The following is a 23,414-nucleotide window of genomic DNA, read 5'->3' on the forward strand; positions in this document are numbered from 1 at the left end:
TGTAATAATATGGTAAAGATCGTCATAACACATTCACAAACCTAAAATAGGTGTAGCAGGAGAGTAAAGATCGTCAGTAGAGCTAACTGCTCTCAATCAAAAGTCAAATACCGTATAGCGCGAAATTTTCGAGGCACTTATATTTCGTGGATTGGCCTCTAAAAACCATTTCGTTGCACAATGTTCGCGGAATAGCTGCTTACCGGAAGCCACGCCTTTAAATCTTTGCATGATAGCAGGTAATTCTAATTAAAGAACACTTTTTGTGGACTTAATTTTCGTGTAGAATTCTAACCCACGAAATCCGCGAAAATTAAGCCCCTCGAAAATTTCGCGCTATACGGTAGTGATTTATTACTGCCCACACACACAAAATAATTATAGATCTACACTAAAAGATAACAACAGATCCTTTACTGCGCACATACACAAAACCATCACTGTCCACAGCTACTCCAAAAATATTAGTGAGATGATCATTACCAAATGATGTGACAAACTGGCCGTTTTTAGTGAACACTGACACACGCTTGTTATTATACTCAGCAACATAAACAAAACCAGTGACACACACACCAAAAGGGCAAGACAGATCTCCTTGTCCATTTCCTTTCTTTCCAATCGAGCGAATAAACCGACCATCCATAGTGAGCACTTGAACACGATGATTATAACAGTCAGTGACATACACCATTTGTTCATTGTCCACTGCAACATCCTTTGGTTGGTTAAAATGCTCATTACCAGTTCCCTCTGAACCAATCTGCTTGACTGGCTCCAGCTCTGTTGTCAACACTTGGACTCTGTGGTTGTTCTGATCGCACACAAACACTTGATCACCAGCGACTGCTATCCCTCGAGGCCAGTTGAGTTCCTTTGGACCACTTCCCTTCGTCCCAAACCTCTTCAGTAGGTCTCCTCTTTTGTTGAACTTGTACACACAGTGTTCGCCGCTATCACAGACATAGATGTTGTCCTCCTTGTCTACTGCCACACCAGAGATACCGACAAACCCATGCTTTGATTTGCTGATGCTTCGAATTTGTTTTCCTTTCTTGTCAAACACCAAAACATCACCGCTATAGTCAGTTACAATCAGTTCATCTGATGAGTTGAATGCCATATACACAGAGAAGTTGATTCCCCTCATCTCCCTCACTGGCTTGTCTAGCTTGGTGGGGGGTATTTTGATGAACACAGAGAAGGGGCTTCCTGGGATGGGCTGGTCGTCCACTGAGATCAGGAGGTGGTGTCGACCACGTACCCTAGGGGTGTACTCAACACTGTACACTCCACCCCCCACAGGCACTGCTTGCAATTGTTGGGATGTATCATCAACTAGCGATCTTAGAGTCAATTTAGTTTTTGAAGAAAATTGTTGTGGCTGGTGTGTATTGATTGAAAAGCAAGCAGGTTTATCGATTTCAGCATTTTTAGCTCCATCTCCTTCCACAGTGCACTTTGTTGGATCCACTTTACCGTCATACACAATAACATTGTTCTCACACAACTTCTTGAGATCCTCACAAACAAACACTTCGACTCCAAAATCATCTTTCTCCACTGGATCAGGATTGGCTGCTTCCTTCCCTCGCTTCACCACCTCGGCATCGATTCGACTCACCACCTGCTCTTGCATCGTAATCAGTTCTTCATCACTTGCATTCTCCAGCGTACGGTCTACAAAGTCAATCAAACTCTGAGCAGTGCCCAGGGACAGGTCCAGACCCTTCTCTTGAACCGTCAGCTTCCCCATCTTTGAATCAGCCAAAGCAGAAGATTCTCGTAAAACACGGACCTTGCATCGATCGAGAATATCGTGTAGCTCCTGGAACTTGGCATTCACTTGTCTCTCTGTCAGTTCTTTCTGGGCCTGGATCTTCTGTTTAGTTCCTTTCACTTGATTCACAGCGGTGCTCAGATCAGGCAGTAGGTTCTTGAGTGGGGAGAGGTGCTCCGTCAGCTTTTTGCGAGTTGCGGGGGCGGCTTTCTTTACAAATTCGTAATTGTGTCCAGCGTGTTCAATAACGATACAGTCTCGACAGATGAGCTTGTTGCAATCGAAACAGAAAATCTTTTTTGGCTCTTCGTGATCTTCACATTTTGGGGGTGGTGGGCTTTCGAATGTTAGTTCTTTGACTCCGCCCTGTTTGAGCTCGTCCAGAGTGGAGACGATATGTGTAGCAAACAGGGATTTCATACGCTGATGAGATCTTACACAATTCTCACAGATGAACTGGACACACTGTCGGCAGAATGCAGTGGCCTTTCCCCCAGAGCACACTTCACAGGTGGTCTCCAACTTGCCATGGGCTTTCTCCATCCTCGAGTGGAGTGCTTTCATCCGGTTGATGAAGAATGCAGTGGGCAGTCTGTCTGGGTTGTTGTCTGGCAATAGAGTGGGCTCACGACAGTCGGGGCAGGGGAACGGCTGGTTGGGTCGGTAGCGACTGGAGAGTGTGATGATGCATTGCTTGCAGTAGTAGTGACAACAAGGGAGCAGCTTTGGCTCCTGGTAGCGGTCATGACAGATGCCACAGGTAACTTCTTGCTCGAGATCAGCAACAACTGGATCAGGTCCTTCGGCCATCGTTAGTTCAGATCTGGGGAATACATTTGTACAACATTTATAAAAGCATGAAACTATTCTAATATAAAAATTAAATAGCAACTTCACTAGAAATTGAGTATACAAGAATGTTGAATCTGTGAATAATAGTTTGCACTAAGTGATCAATTAGGTCAAGCTAAGCTAGACCTCTGCAGCTACTTGAAAAAACGGGTACCAGAAAAAACTTACCTACTATTTATAAAAACTTCCTAGATCCTTTAATTTCAACAATTACAAGCCTTTGTTTTGCATGTACCTTGTACTGGTACATGCTACTCCCATTACACAATGTTATAAATCTGACCAGATACGCCCACTTTTTTGTTTCAACACTGGCCCACACTTTCTTTCAATATGAAAGTACATGTATGTACAACAATTCTACACAACTTGGTAGTAACATCTATATCTCCCTGAGCACTGGGCATGAGATGCCTTGATCCCAAGCCACACTGAATGGAGGCCTTGTAGGAGGCTAGGGATGCTTCTATTAAAAGCTGTCTTGGTATCTTTCAATTTAAAATTATAATTATCAGCCTACTAGGTACACAAATAATATTGAGGAATGCATAATTATAAGTATGTGTTCAATACATGTACATGTATATAACTGGTAAAAATGTTTGCCAAGTTTATAAGTCGTTGAACAAACTAATATTCGATGTGTTCATGTCTCAACAACGTAGTTGGGATGAACCACCAGGAATGGATCTTCGTCTGACTCCTCCCCCATCACCAATGGCAACAGAATGTGGTCCTACACACAAAAAACGCAATTCTAATTAAGCACAAAAGTATCGTTTTAATCAGCATGCAATACGCACATACCAATACACTACTAGTGCACAAAATCTCAAACAAACTGCGAAAAGAATCATGTACAAATGCTACGAGGACCATGCATGTACTTTTTGTAAAACTTTCCACCTAGCTTTACATTAGAGACAAATGGGCCCATGGAGACGAGGCTAACTGCACGTGCACTCATGATTGACTCACATGTTGCACAAGTCTCTCGATGACCTTCTCCACGAGGAGCTTCTTCTCCGTCAGCTCCTCCACATTATCTATATCATCAGCCACCTCCTTCAGATACCAGTTCACTAGGTCACCTTCACGAACTCCACTAGAATCTGGAGGGGGGAGGAGTGTACGTGATGTAGCATCAATACCCCTATCACACCAAAGCATGTATTTCAAACTGTCACAATCAGTGGGTACAAATCAAAGCCAAGTCGTAGTGTATATAGTTACAAACAAACATAATGTAGCTGAAGTGATCAGTGTACATACAGCAATCAACACTACAGCCTTTTAATGGCCACTCATGAAGAAAGACTAACCCAGATATAAAGGCCACGCCAAATAAACAACCTGTGTACTAAACAAACCCTCAGTCAACAAGGGCCCACACTTAATTGTTCCCCAAAGGTGTCCGCTATAGAGGGGTTTACTACTGACAGCTGCACCTTTGTCTGCCTCCTCGCTCTGACGCATGTGCAGGATGAGCAGGTTGGAGATGATACGATATTCCTCATACGTAACTCGTATCTTCTTGGTTTTCACCGGCGGTTGGGTGGATGGATCTGATTGGTCTATTGGAGTGTGGGCGTTCACTCCATTCTCGCCATTGACACCATTTTCACCATTGGTCATGCAGTCCTCATCATTGCCTACAGTAATGCACATGTGTGTAAAGTTATGAAAATGCTAGAAATTTATAAATAGTTATGTATGGACGCTCAAGTAAGTTTGTTAGCGAAACACACCATTTATTACTAGCCTTTGGTCTAAAAGTAATTGTTAAGCACATTTAATATCAGCCAGAATTTATTTTCTCAAGGGAATAATTATTACTTGATGCTAAGAGCCACAGTATAATGACACCACTCACCATTGATGATCTGTTCATCCTCGTCAAAGTTGATGTCCGGAGTCTCCACACGAATAATGGACTTATTGAGCAAACGAAAGCCTTCCTTCACATGCTTAGGTTGTACCTGAGGCATGTATAGTCATGTAATGAACCTGATGACAACCATAATATAATATCCAACAAATCATAAGTTATATTCTGTACACACACCTACAAAATCACCCACACAGGCCACTCTACACCCACACACACCCTCACTCTTCACACTCCACACACCTCATCAGAGCAGTGGATCCTGGCCATGGCCTCCGCGAGTCGTATCAAACTCTCCAACTGTCTCACGGTGATTCTCCATGACGACCGAGCCACGCCCGAGCAGTCTCTCTGCCGTAGCTTCTTGTACTGCTCCACCATGTACTCACCAGAGGTGGGGCTGATACGAGGCTTGAACTGACGAGCAAACAATACGTAGCGCTGGATCTCCTCCTGAAGGGGGCGGGGTCACAGTGGTACAATGACGTATTGATTTGCAACTGATCAATTACCTATACTAGCTAATATAGTACACCATCTAAAAACCACGTATCTCCGCGGTTTTTTACGATAATTGTAACGAAGAACTTCAAATTTACCATAACTTATTCAAGCAAAAAGGCTGGTATATTATTCAGGCCGTAACTACAACCCTCCCCCCGTCCGCACCACTCACGAGGGAATAGACACGCTCCACTGCCTCTGTCTTGTGACTGTGGAGGTCTACAATACGCCTAGCGATGAGATAGTCAGTCACCTGTGGAGGAGGGGGAGCATCAATCAACACACTACGTAGGTCAAGGTATCACACTCACAAATACAAATACAGCTATTGCTACACTATATCATGGGCAGTGGAAGGGACAGTAGAATGGAACAGAAAAAAATGCGCAGTATTGAACCGCACATGGCTAAAAAATGGAAAAAGACAGCTATTCTACAGCGCTTAATTTACATTAAAGCATGTCTTCATGCAGATATTAGAGCACTCACCACTAAACCACCGCTAACAGTGCACCTGTCATACACATTGACATACCAGTGTAGACAACAAAACCATAATTAAATTAGATAGCCAGAAAAATAGTTTTAGTTCATATACTTGGGTTAATTATGATTTTGCTTTTCGTTGCACAGTTGCAGCTAGGGTACATTTGAGGTCAATTGGTACACACACCTCGTTACACTCATCAACTATGATGAAGAAGAGGTCAAAGCGCGACATGATGGGGGCAGTGAGCTGGATGTTCATCTTGAGTGATTTTGACCGGTCATAGCGACCACCAATCGGATTAGCCGCAGCTAGGATGGATGTACGAGTATTGAGAGTTGCCTTGACACCAGCCTTGGTGATTGAGATGGTCTGTTGCTCCATGGCTTCATAAATAGCTACTTGGTCTTTGAGGTCCATCTTGTCAAACTCGTCAATACAACAAACTCCCTGCAGGGGGAGGGCATTTAGTACACACTGTACATTACCTACAATAGCCAAAACATTACAGAAATATTCCGAAGTACGTACAGAATAAAACTAATTAATAAGCTACCACCTCTACAAGTACATGTACATTACACAAATTAGGACACGGCCGAAAAAGTACAGGCCTGGTACAGGCTGTATACGTAAGCCTAGCTATAATTATATATACAACTTTATGGATGTGTACAAGCAAGTATAATAATGATGAGAGTTAGCTCACATTGTCAGCGAGCATGAGAGCGCCAGCCTCTATAACAAACTCGTGACTCTCCTCGTCCTTGACCACGGCAGCTGTGAGTCCAGCTGCTGTCGAGGCCTTGCCACTAGTGTACACTGCACGAGGACTGAACTCCTCCACTCTCCTGTACAGTGAGTAGTGCAAGGGATAGTAACGGTGTGTACGTGATGACACACAACAAACAGTCCATGTGTCATCCGAAGAAGTTTTGGATTGAAACACATCATTTGAAAGGTCTCTTTCTAAGCTTTCAGAAAATTAGAATATTTTTGACATTGGATGAACGGTACTCAAGTTAATGGCTGTTGAAAGATGTTCCCCCTCCACAATTTAATTAATGGTTCGGGGACTCTTTCAGCTGCTATAACTTGAATTCTGTGGATCCAATGTCAAAAATTTTATGATTTTCTGAAAGCTCAGAAAAAGACCTTTCAAATGGTGTCATCAAACTTCGTATTTGAGAGATAAAAGTATTTGCCAATTTGGCGATACCATGGATTATAGCCCATGATTCGAGGCCGAAAAATGTCAAATTTAGGCTCCGAAGAAGTTTTGGATTGAAACACATCATTTGAAAGGTCTCTTTCTAAGCTTTCAGAATATCAGAAAATTTTCGACATTGGATCAACGATATAAAAGTTATGGCTGTTGAAAGATGTTCAACTACAACCCCCCCCCCCCCCCCCCTAATTATTGTATATACGTAGACATGCACTTCATCATAATAATTATTTCTCACAAGTAGACACTTTGAGGCCATTGAACAAGTTAGCTGGTGCAGTTGACATTGATGATGTCTCTTCAGTGCACAAATAGTTTCTGTTTTGAGGGTCGTGAGAAGATAAGATTGTTTTGTTCTTTAGGATCGATGTAACTGAACCAAAATAGTAATGATCGTGGGGGATTGGTCACTGCTTGTGAGGGGGTGGTTTAAGGTGTGGGTGTGGTCTTGGCTAGCAGAGAGGTGGAGCTGAGGTATAGTCCTTTAGTGAGGAGCAGGTTAGTTACTCTGTTCTTGCCAACACGATCATAGTAGAGGTGAACGACACCAACTTGTAGCCCGGATGGTTTCCTGGTAACCTTGGCAAACACCTGTAGTCACATTTAAGCAAGCATGAACAAAATGCACACACTATAAAACACATACTATATACACAATTTACAAAGTCTACAGTTTTAGTTCTACTTATAGGCACTTATTATCAGACTGTGGGGGGACTAAGTGCAACCACAAAAAGTTCCTTCTAAACTGCAGCTACTTCACAGAAGCCTTTGCTACACTATATTCACCATTTTGTGTCGTAGGTGTTTCTATAGTAGCTGTTTGTCCAGTGGGAACCATTCCTCTCCGTGATTGAATGTTGAGTAGAGGCCGTCAATAGCCGTGGGGAGGGACCACGCCCACTCTCAGTCCGTGGGGGAGCTTGTAGAGGAGTGACACACTGTGCATCGTTGAGCCACAATCTATCAGCTCCAGTCTAGCCTGAGGTTGTATACACACAGGTGGGGAGGTAACAAGCAAATGATCAAATGATTGTGTAATCATGTTTGTCTATATAATGTAGCTTCCCCCGAGTATTGTCATTTGTAACTTTAGAAGCAATTATCTAGAAGTGCCTAGAAATTCAGTCTATTCAGGCTACACAGTTTATAGACTATGGAAGAGGACGTTGAAGGATAATGGCTATAAGTGGCTCTATTGAGCAACAGGCACACCCACTCACCTGTCCAATGTAGTGTGGTCGATTGACCTCTGTCACTCTAGCTCTCCTGTAGAAGCCATCCTCTTCTCTCTCTTGAGTGCCTCCAACACTCACAAGCACAGCACAATACAGTCCAACCATCAACTACAAAATGTTCCGTATAAAAAGCCATCCATGAATGCACATGCTCAAAGCAACATGTAACTCTTCTGCCTCTCACAACATGTACCTTATATACAGAGAAACCTCTGACACATTTAAGCACACTAGTTGACAATGAACTGTCGTCCCTAAACTTACTTTTCTACACCAACTAAATATAATGCACTAAATTTAATGGACAATAAATTATCTACAAAGGGACAATATTAATGTCTTGAATAATAAAATGATAGGGCCAAGGTAGTTTGACTGACCTCGCCTCTGCTCATAGTTTTGGGGTCACTGGTGGTCATGGCAACTGATAGCTCCTCCAGGTCATGCTCTGGGTACTCAGCCAGCTGTATCCAGACACGGTCAGGACTGTTCACATGCAGTACTTGCAATGACATCGTTGACAATTGGTCTCCTTGTGTCGGACAATAATAGCGTATCCATTGTAGGGTCTTTGGGTGAAGGTTCGTCTATAGTGGTGTCCATTGGATGTGCTCTACTAGTGACCTCTGTGAACCTTGTCTCGGCAGCACAAGCACACGGCAATTTTCCAACCATACATTCGGCCAAATACTGCAGAGAGTTGTCTTGCGTTGCTATGACTTCATCACTTTGCTGCCGTGTGGTGTCTTGTGATACAATAGTTTCTATCGTAATATTTTCAGGGGGGGGCTTGCATTTCTCTGGCTTCATCCTCTGGGGGGAGATGCTGCTCTTGTACCTCAAATGTAGCTTGCTGTGCAATGAACGTGGCTTCTGCTGCTAATGCTTGAGACATCATCACCTGTTTGTTGAGCTCACAAACTAGGGACACTGGGCCGTGTAGAGGTCAAATGGTTCATCTTCAGAGCTTGGTTGGTCATCAGTGGGTACCTCATCTTGCATTGAGATTGTCACTTTTATTGAGGTTATTGAGATCTGATTGATAGTGGAGTCTCGCAAGCAGTGGCTCTGCTCTCTCTGTAGTTGTAATGGGTCCATGCAACTGATGCAGCTTCAGATACAGAGTGTGCTAGGTACTTGTCCATTTTCACTTGTAATAAGATGGTAAAGATCATCATAACACAATCACAAATGATCTTTCCCAAAATAGGCAGCAGGCAGGTAAAGATCATCAGTAGAACTAACTGCTTCTCAATCAAAAGTAAATTATTACATACACATAAAACACAGATTGCTACTGCCCACACACACAAATAATAACTAAAATATAACAACAGATCCATAACTGCCACTGCACACATACACAAAACCATCACTGTCCACAGCTACTCCACGAGGAGAAGTGATATGACCATTACCAAATGATGTGACAAACTGACCATCTTTAGTGAACACTGACACACGCTTGTTACCATCGTCAGCAACATAAACAAAACCAGTGACACACACACCACAAGGGGAAGACAGTTCTCCTTGTCCATTTCCTTTCTTTCCAATCGAGCGAATAAACCGACCATCCATAGTGAGCACTTGAACACGATGATTATTATAGTCAGTGACATACACCATTTGTTCATTGTCCACTGCAACATCCTCTGGTCCGTTAAAATGCTCATTACCAGTTCCGTATGAACCAATCTGCTTGACTGGCTCCAGCTCTGTCGTCAACACTTGGACTCTGTGATTACTCTCATCGCACACAAACACTTGATCACCAGCGACTGCTATCCCTCGAGGGTAGTTGAGTTCCTTTGGACCATTTCCAATCGTCCCAAACCTCTTCAGCAGATCTCCTCTTTTGTTGAACTTGTACACACAGTGTTTGCTCCAGTCAGAGACATAGATGTTGTCCTCCTTGTCTACTGCCACGCCAGAGATACCGCCAAACCCGTGCTTTGATTTGCTGATGCTTCGAATTTGTTTTCCTTTCTTGTCAAACACCAAAACATCACCCTCAAAGTCAGTTACAATCAGTTCTTCTGACGAATTGAATGCCATATATCGAGGGTTGTTGATTCCTCTCATCACCCTCACAGGTTTGTCCAGCTTGGTGGGGGGTATTTTGACGAACACAGAGAAGGGGCTTCCTGGGATGGGCTGGTCGTCTACTGAGATCAGGAGGTGGTGTCGACCACGTATCCTAGGGGTGTACTCAACACTGTACACTCCACCCCTCACAGGCACTGCTTGCAATTGTTGGGATGTATCATCAACTAGCGATCTTAGAGTCAATTTAGTTTTTGAAGAAAATTGTTGTGGCTGGTGTGTATTGATTGAAAAGCTTGCAGTAGTAGTGACAACAAGGGAGCAGCTTTGGCTCCTGGTAGCGGTCATGACAGATACCACAGGTCACTTCTTGCTCGAGATCAGCAACAACTGGATCAGGTCCTTCGGCCATCGTTAGTTAAGATCTGGGGAATGCATTTGTACAACCTTTATAAAAGCATGAAACTATTCTAATATAAAAAATTAAATATCAACTTCGCTAGAAATTGAGTATACAAGAATGTTGAATCTGTGAATAATATTTTGCACTAAGTGATCAATTAGGTCAAGCTAAGCTAGACCTCTGCAGCTAGTTGAAAAAACTTACCTACTATTTATAAACTAGATCCCAACAAGCCTATAATTAGTTTTGCATGTACCTTGTACTGGTACATCCATTACACAATGTTATAAATCTGACCAGATACGCCCATTTTTTTATAAATCTGACCAGATACGCCCACTTTTTTGTTTCAACACTGGCCCACACTTTCTTCAATATGAAAGTACATGTACATGTATGTACAACAATTCTACACAACTTGGTAGCAACATTGATATCTCCCTGAGCACTGGGCATGAGATGCCTTGATCCCAGGCCACACTGAAGATGGAGGCCTTGTAGGAGGCTAGGGATGCTCCTATTAAAAGCTGTCTTGGTATCTTTCAATTTAAAATTATAATTATCAGCGTACTAGGTACACAAATATTGAGGAATGCATAATTATAAGTATGTGTTCAATACATGTACATGTATATAACTGGTAAAAATGTTGCCAAGTTTATAAGTCGTTGAACAAAATAATGTTCGATGTGTTCATGTCTCAACGACGTAGTTGGGATGAACCACCAGGAATGGATCTTCGTCTGACTCCTCCCCCATCACCAACGGCAACAAAATGTGGTCCTACATACAAAAAACGCAATTCTAATTAAGCACAAAAGTATCGTTTTAATCAGCATGCAATACGCACATACCAATACACTACTAGTGCACAAAATCTCAAACAAACTGCGAAAAGAATCATGTACAAATGCTACGAGGACCATGCATGTACTTTTTGTAAAACTTTCCACCTAGCTTTACATTAGAGACAAATCGGCCCATGGAGACGAGGCTAACTGCACGTGCACTCCTGATTGACTCACATGTTGCACAAGTCTCTCGATGACCTTCTCCACGAGGAGCTTCTTCTCCGTCAGCTCCTCCACATTCTCTATGTCATCAGCCACCTCCTTCAGGTACCAGTTCACTAGGTCACCTTCACGAACTCCGCTAGAATCTGGAGGGGGGAGGAGTGTACGTGATGTAGCATCAATACCTCTATCACACCAAAGCATGTATTTCAAACTGTCACAATCAGTGGGTATAAATCAAAGCCAAGTCGTAGTGTATATAGTTACAAACAAAACATAATGTAGCTGAAGTGATCAGTGTACATACAGCAATCAACACTACAGCCTTTTAATGGCCACTCATGAAGAAAGGCTAACCCAGATATAAAGGCCACGCCAAATAAACAGCCTGTGTACTAAACAAACCCTCAGTCAACAAGGGCCCACACTTAATTGTTCCCCAAAGGTGTCCGCTATAGAGGGGTTTACTACTGACAGCTGCACCTTTGTCTGCCTCCTCGCTCTGACGCATGTGCAGGATGAGCAGGTTGGAGATGATACGATATTCCTCATACGTAACTCGTATCTTCTTGGTTTTCACCGGCGGTTGGGTGGATGGATCTGATTGGTCTATTGGAGTGTGGCCGTTCACTCCATTCTCGCCATTGACACCATTCTCACCATTGGTCATGCAGTCCTCATCATTGCCTACAGTAATGCACATGTGTGTAAAGTTATGAAAATGCTAGAAATTGAGAAAAGTTATGCATGGACGCTCAAGTAAGTTTGTTAGCGAAACACCCCATTTATTACTAGCCTTTGGTCTAAAAGTAATTGTTAAGCACATTTAATATCAGCCAGAATTTATTTTCTCAAGGGAATAATTATAACTTGATGTTAAAGGGCACAGTATAATGAGACCACCCACCATTGATGATCTGTTCATCCTCGTCAAAGTTGATGTCCGGAGTCTCCACACGAATAATGGACTTATTGAGCAAACGAAAGCCTTCCTTCACATGCTTGGGTTGTACCTGAGGCATGTATAGTCATGTAATGAACCTGATGACCATCATAATATAATATCCAACAAATCATAAGTTGTATTCTGTACACACACCTACAAAATCCACTCTACACCCACACACACCCTCACTCTTCACACCTCTCACACTCCACACACCTCATCAGAGCAGTGGATCCTAGCCATGGCCTCCGCGAGTCGTATCAAACTCTCGAGCTGTCTCACGGTGATTCTCCATGACGATCGAGCCACGCCCGAGCACTCTCTCTGCCGTAACTTCTTGTACTGCTCCACCATGTACTCACCAGAGGTGGGGCTGATACGAGGCTTGAACTGACGAGCAAACAATACGTAGCGTTGGATCTCCTCCTGAAGGGGGCGGGGTCACAGTGGTACAATGACGTATTGATTTGCAACTGATCAATTACCTATACTAGCTAATATAGTACACCATCTAAAAACCACGTATCTCCGCGGTTTTTTACGATAATTGTAACAAAGAACTACAAATTTACCATAACTTATTCAAGCAAAAAGGCTGGTATATTATTCAGGCCGTAACTACAACCCTCCCCCCGTCCGCACCACTCACGAGGGAATAGACACGCTCCACTGCCTCTGTTTTGTGACTGTGGAGGTCCACAATACGCCTTGCGATGGCATAGTCAGTCACCTGTGGAGGAGGGGGAGCATCAATCAACAAACTAGGTCAAGGTATCACACTCACAAATACAAATGCAGCTATTGCTGCACTATAATAATCATGGGCAGTGGAATGGCAGAAAAGGGACAGTAGAGTGGAACAGAAAAACTGCACATGCTCAGTATTGAACCCCAAATGGCTAAAAAAATGGAATAAAGACAGCTAGTCTACAGTCTTCATGCAGATATTAGAGCACTCACCCACTAAACCACCACTAACAGTGCACCTGTCATACACATTGACATACCAGTGTAGACAACAAAACCATAATTCAATTAGATAGCCAGAAAAAAGTTTTAGTTCATACTTGGGTTAATTATGATTTTGCTTTTCATTGCACAGTTGCAGCTAGGGTACATTTGAGGTCAATTGGTACACACACCTCGTTACATTCGTCCACTATGATAAAGAAGAGGTCAAAGCGCGACATGATGGGAGCAGTGAGCTGGATGTTCATCTTGAGGGATTTTGACCGGTCATAGCGACCACCAATCGGATTAGCCGCAGCTAGGATGGATGTACGAGCATTGAGGGTTGCCTTGACACCAGCCTTGGTGATTGAAATGGTCTGTTGCTCCATGGCTTCATGAATGGCTACTTGGTCTTTGAGGTCCATCTTGTCAAACTCGTCAATACAACAAACTCCCTGTAGGGGGTTGGGCATTTAAATTAGTATGCACTGGCTGTACATTAGCTACATATGAACATGATTATCTGCTACTGGTAACAAATTCAAGGTAATCCTCGTCATTTCAAAGCAGAACACATACAGTATTAACTATACCTATATACATACATGTGTAAACAGCCTAGATACGACTTTATGGATGTGTACAAGCAAGTATAATAATTATGAGAGTCAGCTCACATTGTCAGCGAGCATGAGAGCGCCAGCCTCTATAACAAACTCGTGACTCTCCTCGTCCTTGACCACGGCAGCTGTGAGTCCAGCTGCTGTCGAGGCCTTGCCACTAGTGTACACTGCACGAGGACTGAACTCCTCCACTCTCCTGTACAGTGAGTAGTGCAAGGGATAGTAACGGTGTGTACGTGATGACACAAACTGAAGTCTACTTCTAGCTGGTTGGAGCTTATCAGCTCTGCAGCATACAGATAGAAGCGCTTTTTAACAAGGAATCCAATGGTATATGAATTTTTGAATTTCAGTGAAGTTATGACAACATTATGAAAGTCAACCTCAACACAAATAACAAAATACACTCACTTGAGGAACTGGCTCTTGCCACAGGACGGGTCCCCCACGATGCACACGTTGATGTCCCCACGGAGGCAGGCACCACCAGGCAACGATGAGGTGAAGCGAGGTGTTCTACTGATGCTGTTCAGTGGTGTGCCCAAGACGACCATGGAGGGGACTCATCTCCATGGGGACATCAACGTGTGCATCGTTGTCTTGCATTGCTATGACTTCATCACTTTGCTGCCGTGTGGTGATTTGTGATACAACGGTTTCTATCGTAATATTTTCAGGGCTGTCTTGCACTCCTCTGGCTTCATCCTCTGGGGGGAGGGGCTGCTCTTGTACCTCAAATGTAGCTTGCTGTGTAATGAACGTGGCTTCTGCTGCTAATGCTTGAGACATCATCACCTGTTTGTTGAGCTCACAAACTAGGGACTGGGCCGTGTAGAGGTCAAATTGTCCATCTTCGGAGCTTGGTTGGTCATCAGTGGGTACCGGTACCTCATCTTGTTCATTGAGATTGTCACTTTTAGTGAGGTTATTGAGATCTGATTGATAGTGGAGTCTCGCAAGCAGTGGCTCTGCTCTCTCTGTAGTTGTATAATGGGTCCATGCAACTGATGCAGCTTCAGATACAGAGTGTGCTAGGTACTTGTCCATTTTCACTTGTAATAAGATGGTAAAGATCCTCATAACACAATCACAAACTATCTTTCCCAATATAGGCAGCAGGCAGGTAAAGATCTTCAGTAGAACTAACTGCTTCTCAATCAAAAGTAAATTATTACACACACATAAAACACAGATTGCTACTGCCCACACACACAAATAATAACTAAAATATAACAACAGATCCGTGACTGCACACATAAACAAAACCATCACTGTCCACAGCTACTCCAAAAGGAGAAATGATATGACCATTACCAAATGATGTGACAAACTGACCATCTTTAGTGAACACTGACACACGCTTGTTAGTATTCTCAGCAACATAAACAAAACCAGTGACACACACACCACGAGGGCCAGACAGATCTCCTTGTCCACTTCCTTTCTTTCCAATCGAGTGAATAAACCGACCATCCATAGTGAGCACTTGAACACGATGATTACTACAGTCAGTGACATACATCATTTGTTCATTGTCCACTGCAACATCCTCTGGTTGGTTAAAATGTCCATTACCAAATCCGAATGAACCAATCTGCTTGACTGGCTCCAGCTCTGTCGTCAACACTTGGACTCGGTAATTGTTCTGATCGCACACAAACACTTGATCACCAGCGACTGCTATCCCTCGAGGCCAGTTGAGTTCCTTTGGACCACTTCCCTTCGTCCCAAACCTCTTTAGCAGATCTCCTCTTTTGTTGAGCTTGTACACACAGTTTTTGCCGCTATCACAGACATAGATGTTGTCCTCCTTGTCTACTGCCACACCAGAGATATCGCCAAACCCATGCTTTGATTTGCTGATGCTTCGAATTTGTTTTCCTTTCTTGTCAAACACCAAAACATGACCCTCATACTCAGTTACAATCAGTTCTTCTGGTGAGTTGAATGCCATATATCGAGGTTTGTTGATTCCTCTTATCACCCTCACTGGTTTGTCCAGCTTGGTGGGGGGTATTTTAATGAACACAGAGAAGGGGCTTCCTGGGATGGGCTGGTCGTCCACTGAGATGAGGAGGTGGTGTTGACCACGTACCCTAGGGGTGTACTTAACACTGTACACTCCACCCCTCACAGGCACTGCTGGTAGCTGTTGGGTCGATTGATCAGCTAGCGATTTCAGTACTGCTTGTGGTTTGCCTTGCTTTGAACTGATATAGACATTCAGATTTGTACATTTGTCAACTTCAGCCATCTTCACACCATCACCCCTCACACAAGGATAAACTACTGTAACAACATTGTTCTCACACAACTTCTTGAGATCCTCACAAACAAACACTTCAACTCCAAAATCATCTTTCTCCACTGGATCAGGATTGGCCTCGCTTCACCACCTCGGCATCGATTCGACTCACCACCTGCTCTTGCATCGTAATCAGTTCTTCATCACTTGCATTCTCCAGTGTACGCTCTACAAAGTCAATCAAACTCTGAGCAGTGCCCAGGGACAGGTCCAGACCCTTCTCTTGAGCCGCCAGCTTCTCCATCTTTGAATCAGCCAAAGCAGAAGATTCTCGTAAAACACGGACCTTGCATCGATCGAGAATATCGTGTAGCTCCTGGAACTTGGCATTCACTTGTCTCTCTGTCAGTTCTTTCTGGGCCTGGATCTTCTGTTTAGTTCCTTTCACTTGATTCACAGCGGTGCTCAGATCAGGCAGTAGGTTCTTGAGTGGGGAGAGGTGCTCAGTCAGCTTTTTGCGAGTTGCGGGGGCGGCTTTCTTTACAAATTCGTAATTGTGTCCAGCGTGTTCAATAACGATACAGTCTCGACAGATGAGCTTGTTGCAATCGAAACAGAAAATCTTTTTTAGTTCTTCGTGATCATCACATTTTGGGGGTGGTAGGTTTTCGAATGTTAGTTCTTTCACTCCGCCCTGTTTGAGCTCGTCCAGAGTGGAGACGATATGTGTAGCAAACACGGCTTTCATACGTTGATGAGATTCTACACATTTTTCACAGATAAAATTGACACACTGTCGGCAGAATGCAGTGGCCTTTCCCCCAGAGCACACTTCACAGGTGGTCTCCAACTTGCCGTGAGCTTTCTCCATCCTCGAGTGGAGTGCTTTCATCCGGTTGATGAAGAATGCAGTGGGCAGTCTGTCTGGGTTGTTGTCAGGCAACAGAGTGGGCTCACGACAGTCGGGGCAAGGCGGCTGGTTGGGTTGGTAGCGACTGGAGAGTGTGAGGATGCATTGCTTGCAGTAGTAGTGACAACAAGGGAGCAGCTTTGGCTCCTGGTAGCGGTCATGACAGATGCCACAGGTCACCTCTTGCTCGAGATCAGCAACAACTGGATCAACTGGATTAGGTCCTTCGGCCATCGTTAGTTCAGATCTGGGGAATGCATTTGTACATTTATTTTATAAAAGTATGAAACTATTCGCAACTAGAAATTGAGTACAAGAATGTTCAATAATTGTGCTAAAGTGATCATTAGGTCAAGCTAAAGCTACACCTCTGCAGCTAGTTCAAAAAACGTACTTACTCGGAAGTTCCTAGATACTAGATCCTTCAATTTCAGAAGCGCAGCACATTAAGTTGTTGTTTTGATGTACCTTGTACTGGTACATATGCTACGCCCATTACACAATGTTATAAATCTGACCAGATACGCCCACTTTTTTGTTTCAACACCCACACTTTTCTTCAAGGAAGCAGTGAAGTGAAGCAGTGAGTGAATAAAATACAAATGCATGACCACTGTCCTTGAAATAATGTGCATAGTAGATCTTTATGATATAAAAGTGTTCAAGATACTCACAACCCATTTTCCTTCCCCTTCCATCACAATTCCTGTGACTTGTAGCTGGTACTATTTGCACTAGTAATATTGCAGAGACTGTATGGTACCGACTGCTCCCCCCCCCCCCCTCTCTCTCTCTCTCTCTCTCTCTCTCTCTCTCTCTCTCTCTCTCTCCTCTCTCTCTCTCTCTCTCTCTCTCTCTCTCTCTCTCTCTCTCTCTCTCTCTCTCTCTCTCTCTCTCTCTCTCTCTCTCTCTCTCTCTCTCTCTCTCTCTCTCTCTCTCTCTCTCTCTCTCTCTCTCTCTCTCTCTCTCTCTCTCTCTCTCTCTCTCTCTCTCTCTCTCTCTCTCTCTCTCTCTCTCTCTCTCTCTCTCTCTCTCTCTCTCTCTCTCTCTCTCTCTCTCTCCTCTCTCTCTCTCTCTGTGCAGCTCAGTGCCTCTCTGGTTCAGTGGTAACAATTACCACCCACAATGTAAGTATCATTAGACGGCTATAATTAATTTTGGGTTTGGATTGTCCGATTTCAACTGTTTAATGATTTTCTGCATGGTAGCTCAAGGTTAGCCTCTATTCAAGGCTGATTTAATCGGCCTTGAATCGAGGCTAGCTCAAGGTTAAGTTCTTTCAGATGGCATAAAATTAGTAATTTCTGAGGCCGTTTTGACAAAAAAGCTTGGGCTATAGGTGGGTGAAAAGTGCAAAATAGTCTCCATAAACAATGTTGAGCTGAACATAATAATTTATTATCATCTTAAAGTGCACTCCCTAAGCTTTCTAAATTATTGTTGGACCAACTGTACGCAAGTTATATAGAGTCCCCTTAGTGATTTTCCAAAGTGGTTCTGTTTTGCTAGCAATGTTATTGTGCACATTCATGTATCTGTTGTATTAAATGTACACATTGTAATAGCCTCGCCCCCAGGCCGATCTGTCTCCAATTGAACGCTAGGTCGCCTCCTCTAGCCTCGACCCCAGGCCGATCTGTCTCCAATTGAACGCTAGGAGGAGGCGACCTAACGTTCAATTGGAGACGGATCGGCCTGGGGTCGAGGCTAACAGGCCGATCCGTCTCCAATTGAACGCTAGGAGGAGGCGACCTAGCGTTCAATTGGAGACGGATCGGCCTGGGGTCGAGGCTAACATTGTAATTGCACTGGCTGGTTGGATTGAAGTGGTTGATCCATGCACAGTGTGTTAATCCTTCACAAATAATCGTTTGTGGAAGTAGTAATAATTATACGGTATGGCTAGTATTTGCATTAACAACCTCCAGCTATAGAGTGTTTGTTCCTTCCCTACAGGAAACTGTGTGTCCTGGACAACAGTCACTCACTGCACACCATCTACTCCCTCGACCACAGTCCACAAGAGGAGACATTCATCAACAGCTCCTACGTCAGCATAGACCACTCCTCCCCCATCCAGCACACCTTCACCTTCACCAACGCCCACCCTCACACCACATCCAACAAACCACAAGAGACAGTATTCAATGTGATGATATTTACGGCCGACACTATATCCCCCCCTCAACCCACACCAAAGCTAGCACAGTGACAGAGAGTATTAATAGAGAGACTGTGAGTGAGCCACTGTCTAATGGAGGGGCAAAGAGAAGAGGATCGTTTGAAGATATCGTCAGCCATTTTCCACTGAGGGAGACAGCACAGTTAAATTTGAATAGACGGCAGAATCACAAGACAATTTGCTCAGCAATGATGAGGATGGTTCTGATTAAAAGCATTCCATTATATACCATTGTTAATACGTGTATATTGTGCTACTGTACTTCATGGGTGTATTTTCACAAGGGTACGATATTCAGCATTTTGCTGAGCTTGCACTAGCATTTAGTTACATTTGTAGATAGAAGACTCAAGGCTATTGCTAGTATCTGTCACTGACTCCTATCCCCCCCGGCCCCCATACACACACACACACAGCATCAGCTGCCAACTCCCAATCTGAGGAAGAGGCTATCTTCACTAACATTCAGCACACCCGACTTGGTGCCCATGGCAATGCTGGTCAAAGGTGACAGTCGTACTGACAGACACAGACACTGCTCAGGTCACCACACCCATCGTAGTCGTGCCCAACGGTGCCACCATGCACACTGAAGCACAATCTAGTACTGGAACAATGTACTGCTTCAACATGTTGCTTAATGCTTATAATTTTCATTTTAGTAAGTCTAAACTTTCAAATTTTTGTACACATCACATTTGAAAACGGTTAATTAAGATAATACAACCACAGATTTGTCACTCAACACACAAAATTAATAGTAATTATGAAATGCAAACTAGTCATGCAAGACAGCCACTAAAAGATAATAACAGATCCGTCACTGCACACATACACAAAACCATCATTGTCCACAGCTACTCCATAAAGATGGGAAGTGATATGACCATTACCAAATGATGTGACAAACTGACCGTCTTTAGTAAACACTGACACACGATTGTTATCAAAATCAGCAACATAAACAAAGCTAGTAACACACACACCATGAGGGCGAGACAGATCTCCTTGTCCACTTCCCACTCTGTGGTTGTTCTGATCGCACACAAACACTTGATCACCAGCGACTGCTATCCCTCGAGGCCAGTTGAGTTCCTTTGGACCAATTCCCCTTGTCCCAAACCTCTTCAGTAGATCTTCTCTTTTGTTGAACTTGTACACACAACTTTCGCCGTTGTCACAGACATATATGTTGTCCTCCTTGTCTACTGCCACACCAGAGATATTGCTAAACCCATGCTTTGATTTGCTGATGCTTCGAATTCGTTCTCCTTTCTTGTCCAACACCAAAACATCACTGTCTCGATCAGTTACAATCAGTTCTTCTGATGAGTTGAATGCCATATACCGAGGGTTGTTGATTCCTCTTATCACTCTTACTGGTTTGTCCAGCTTCGTAGGGGGTATTTTGACGAACACAGAGAAGGGGCTTCCTGGGATGGGCTGGTTGTCCACTGAGATCAGGAGGTGGTGTCGACCACGTACCCTAGGGGTGTACTCAACACTGTACACTCCATCCCTCACAGGCACTGCTTGCAATTGCTGAGATGATTCTTCAACTAGCGATTTTAGAGCCACTTGTATTGTATGATGCTTAAATTGTGTATTACATTCCACAAGAATCGAAAAATTGTTAAGTGTACTAATTTCAGCAGTTCTAGCTCCATTTCCTTCGACAGTGAACTTTGTTGGATCCACTTTTCCTTCATACACAAAAACATTGTTCTCACACAACTTCTTGAGATCCTCAGAAACAAACCCTTCGACTTCAAAATCATCTTTCTCTACTGGATCAAGATTGGCTGCTTCCTTCCCTCGCTTCACCACCTCGGCATCGATTCGACTCACCACCTGCGATTGCATTGTAATCAGTTCTTCATCACTTGCATTCTCCAGTGTACGCTCTACAAAGGCAATCAAACTCTGAGCAGTGCCCAGGGACAGGTCCAGACCCTTCTCTTGAACCGTCAGCTTCTCCATCTTTGAATCAGCTAAAACAGAAGATTTTCGTAAAACACGGACCTTGCATTGATCGAGAATATCGTGTAGCTCCTGGAACTTGGCATTCACTTGTCTCTCTGTCAGCTCTTTCTGGGCCTGTATCTTCTGTTTGGTTCCTTTCACTTGATTCACAGCTGTGCTCAGATCAGGCAGTAGGTTCTTGAGTGGGGAGAGGTGCTCCGTCAGCTTTTTGCGAGTTGCGGGGGCGGCTTTCTTTACAAATTCGTAATTGTGTCCAGCATGTTCAATAACGATACAGTCTCGACAGATGAGCTTGTTGCAATCGAAACAGAAAATCTTTTTTAGTTCCTCGTGATCTTCACATTTTGGGGGTGGTGGGTTTTCGAATGTTAGTTCTTTCACTCCGCCCTGTTTGAGCTGTTCCAGAGTAGAGACGATATGTGTAGCAAACACTTTCATACGTTGATGAGGTCTTACACAATCCTCACAGATGAAATTGACACACTGTCGGCAGAATGCAGTGGCTTTTCCCCCAGAGCACATTTCACAAGTAGTCTCCAACTTGCCGTGGGCTTTCTCCATTCTCGAGTGGAGTGCTTTCATCCGGTTGATGAAGAACGCAGTGGTCAGTCTGTCTGGGTTGTTGTCTGGCAATAGAGTGGGCTCACGACAGTCGGGGCAGGGGAACGGCTGGTTGGGTCGGTAGCGACTGGAGAGTGTGAGGATGCATTGTTTGCAGTAGTAGTGACAACAAGGGAGCAGCTTTGGCTCCTGGTAGCGGTCATGACAGATACCACAGGTCACCTCTTGCTCGAGATCAGCAACAACTGGATCAGGTCCTTCGGCCATCATTTATAGTTCAGATCTGGGGAATGCATTTGTAAAAGCATGAAACTAATCTCATGTTTAATTAATGCAAATATTGGCTAGCTAGAAATTGAGTACTAGTCTAGAATGTTAAATCTGTGAATAATAGTTTGCACTAAGTGATCAATTAGGTCAAGCTAAGCTAGACCTCTGCAGCTAGTTGAAAAAACTTACCTACTAGATCTATATCAGAAGTTCCTTTCAAGCACATTAATTTGTATGAATCTCAGATACGCCCACTTTTTTGTTTCAACGCCCACACTTTTCTTCCCATCATCCATTCACTTCTTCCAGAGTCTCAAAAGAAGTGAGTCCACATTGAGCATGTATGGAAACAAATTGGATAAAACCTATATTTATTTGCATACTGCATATTGCTTAGTACAGTCTATCTGGCTGTAAACAATCAGGCTCCAGCTATAGAATTGAGTGTGTGTGTTCCTTCCCTACAGGAAACTGTGTGTCCTGGACAACAATCACTCACTGCACACCATCTACTCCCTCACCACAGTCCACAAGAACAGCTCCTACGTCAGCATAGACCACTTCCCCATCCAGCACACCTTCACCTTCACCAACGCCCGCCCACCCTCACACCAGATCCAAAAAACCACAAGAGACGATAATATTATTGGATGATGATATTTACGGCCGACACTATATCCTCCCTCAACCCACACCAAAGCTAGCACAGTGACAGAGAGTATTGATAGAGGGACTGCGAGGGAGCCACTGTCTAATGGAGGGGCAAAGATAAGAGGATCGTCTTTGAAGAGATCTTCAGCCATTTTCCACCGAGGAAGACAGCTCAGTTTGAAGAGACGGCAGAATCACAAGACAATTTGTTCAGTGATGATGAGGATGGTCCTGATTATGATACGCTGGAGCCTGTTGTCATGGATACGTTGTCAGAGGGTGCTCCTCGAGTTCTCAGTAGCATTGCATACTGAGAAACAAGGTATGTACATGTACCAGATTGTGTTGCTATAACAGTCATCATATTCATTACCTCGGCATTCCAATCACTATTGTTGTGTACCATTGTTGATGCACTGTGCTACTGCAGAAGAGGTACGACACGCTCGGTGCATCTCTAGCAATTAGTCTCGGATTATCTGCCCACATGTTGTTGTTATTGCTGAGTGTAATCAGGCTAATTGCTTGAGCTGCACTGCGCCCGTTGTACCTCCTTGAACATTGTGCTGAGCTTGCATTTAATTAGAAGAGTCAAGGCTATTGCTAGTATCTGTAACCGCCCACATGCACACACATTAATTTTGATGCTGGTA

The 23,414-nt window shown here is 43.8% G+C and overlaps 8 protein-coding genes and 1 long non-coding RNA gene across 9 annotated transcripts; 1 reads left to right on the forward strand and 8 right to left on the reverse strand.

Moving 5' to 3' along the window:
* Window positions 1–350: 350 nt before the first annotated feature.
* On the reverse strand, window positions 351–2,884 carry LOC135343613 (E3 ubiquitin-protein ligase TRIM71-like). Its single transcript, XM_064540581.1, has 2 exons — window positions 2,801–2,884; window positions 351–2,603 (listed from the first exon to the last, which is right to left on the reverse strand). Exon 2 carries the CDS (start codon window positions 2,588–2,590, stop codon window positions 392–394), a length of 2,199 nt encoding a protein of 732 aa, XP_064396651.1. The 5' UTR covers window positions 2,591–2,603; window positions 2,801–2,884; the 3' UTR covers window positions 351–391.
* Window positions 2,885–3,122: 238 nt separating this feature from the next.
* LOC135343633 (DNA replication licensing factor MCM6-like) lies at window positions 3,123–3,960 on the reverse strand. The gene is made up of 2 exons (XM_064540605.1): window positions 3,611–3,960; window positions 3,123–3,368 (listed from the first exon to the last, which is right to left on the reverse strand). The coding sequence occupies exons 1-2, from the start codon at window positions 3,800–3,802 to the stop codon at window positions 3,279–3,281; spliced, it is 282 nt and encodes a 93-aa protein (XP_064396675.1). The 5' UTR covers window positions 3,803–3,960; the 3' UTR covers window positions 3,123–3,278.
* LOC135344306 (DNA replication licensing factor MCM6-like) lies at window positions 3,808–6,435 on the reverse strand. Its single transcript, XM_064541472.1, has 8 exons — window positions 6,422–6,435; window positions 6,221–6,362; window positions 5,698–5,961; window positions 5,197–5,277; window positions 4,764–4,973; window positions 4,506–4,611; window positions 4,081–4,284; window positions 3,808–3,812 (listed from the first exon to the last, which is right to left on the reverse strand). Exons 1-8 carry the CDS (start codon window positions 6,433–6,435, stop codon window positions 3,808–3,810), a joined length of 1,026 nt encoding a protein of 341 aa, XP_064397542.1.
* LOC135343625 (E3 ubiquitin-protein ligase TRIM71-like) lies at window positions 6,247–10,702 on the reverse strand. Its single transcript, XM_064540596.1, has 6 exons — window positions 10,631–10,702; window positions 8,358–10,448; window positions 7,963–8,085; window positions 7,529–7,721; window positions 6,978–7,330; window positions 6,247–6,362 (listed from the first exon to the last, which is right to left on the reverse strand). Exon 2 carries the CDS (start codon window positions 10,369–10,371, stop codon window positions 9,298–9,300), a length of 1,074 nt encoding a protein of 357 aa, XP_064396666.1. The 5' UTR covers window positions 10,372–10,448; window positions 10,631–10,702; the 3' UTR covers window positions 6,247–6,362; window positions 6,978–7,330; window positions 7,529–7,721; window positions 7,963–8,085; window positions 8,358–9,297.
* A 417-nt stretch (window positions 10,703–11,119) lies between these two features.
* LOC135343624 (DNA replication licensing factor MCM6-like) lies at window positions 11,120–14,835 on the reverse strand. Its single transcript, XM_064540595.1, has 10 exons — window positions 14,371–14,835; window positions 14,014–14,155; window positions 13,528–13,791; window positions 13,035–13,115; window positions 12,602–12,811; window positions 12,347–12,452; window positions 12,220–12,230; window positions 11,923–12,115; window positions 11,452–11,585; window positions 11,120–11,209 (listed from the first exon to the last, which is right to left on the reverse strand). Exons 1-10 carry the CDS (start codon window positions 14,511–14,513, stop codon window positions 11,120–11,122), a joined length of 1,374 nt encoding a protein of 457 aa, XP_064396665.1. The 5' UTR covers window positions 14,514–14,835.
* Window positions 14,836–15,181: 346 nt separating this feature from the next.
* Window positions 15,182–16,213, reverse strand: LOC135344307 (E3 ubiquitin-protein ligase TRIM71-like). Its single transcript, XM_064541474.1, has one exon. It carries the CDS (start codon window positions 16,211–16,213, stop codon window positions 15,182–15,184), a length of 1,032 nt encoding a protein of 343 aa, XP_064397544.1.
* Window positions 16,214–16,331: 118 nt separating this feature from the next.
* LOC135344308 (E3 ubiquitin-protein ligase TRIM56-like) lies at window positions 16,332–17,348 on the reverse strand. Its single transcript, XM_064541475.1, has one exon. It carries the CDS (start codon window positions 17,346–17,348, stop codon window positions 16,332–16,334), a length of 1,017 nt encoding a protein of 338 aa, XP_064397545.1.
* A 263-nt stretch (window positions 17,349–17,611) lies between these two features.
* On the forward strand, window positions 17,612–20,041 carry LOC135343634 (uncharacterized). The gene is made up of 3 exons (XR_010397204.1): window positions 17,612–17,697; window positions 18,198–18,241; window positions 19,071–20,041. It is a non-coding gene; the product is annotated as an uncharacterized LOC135343634 (long non-coding RNA).
* On the reverse strand, window positions 19,994–22,618 carry LOC135343620 (tripartite motif-containing protein 2-like). The gene is made up of 2 exons (XM_064540590.1): window positions 22,300–22,618; window positions 19,994–22,123 (listed from the first exon to the last, which is right to left on the reverse strand). The coding sequence occupies exon 2, from the start codon at window positions 22,108–22,110 to the stop codon at window positions 20,095–20,097; it is 2,016 nt and encodes a 671-aa protein (XP_064396660.1). The 5' UTR covers window positions 22,111–22,123; window positions 22,300–22,618; the 3' UTR covers window positions 19,994–20,094.
* Window positions 22,619–23,414: the final 796 nt, after the last annotated feature.

The sequence above is a fragment of the Halichondria panicea genome, chromosome 11 (assembly GCF_963675165.1).
Source record: "Halichondria panicea chromosome 11, odHalPani1.1, whole genome shotgun sequence".
In the NCBI taxonomy this organism is placed as follows: Eukaryota; Metazoa; Porifera; class Demospongiae; order Suberitida; family Halichondriidae; genus Halichondria; species Halichondria panicea.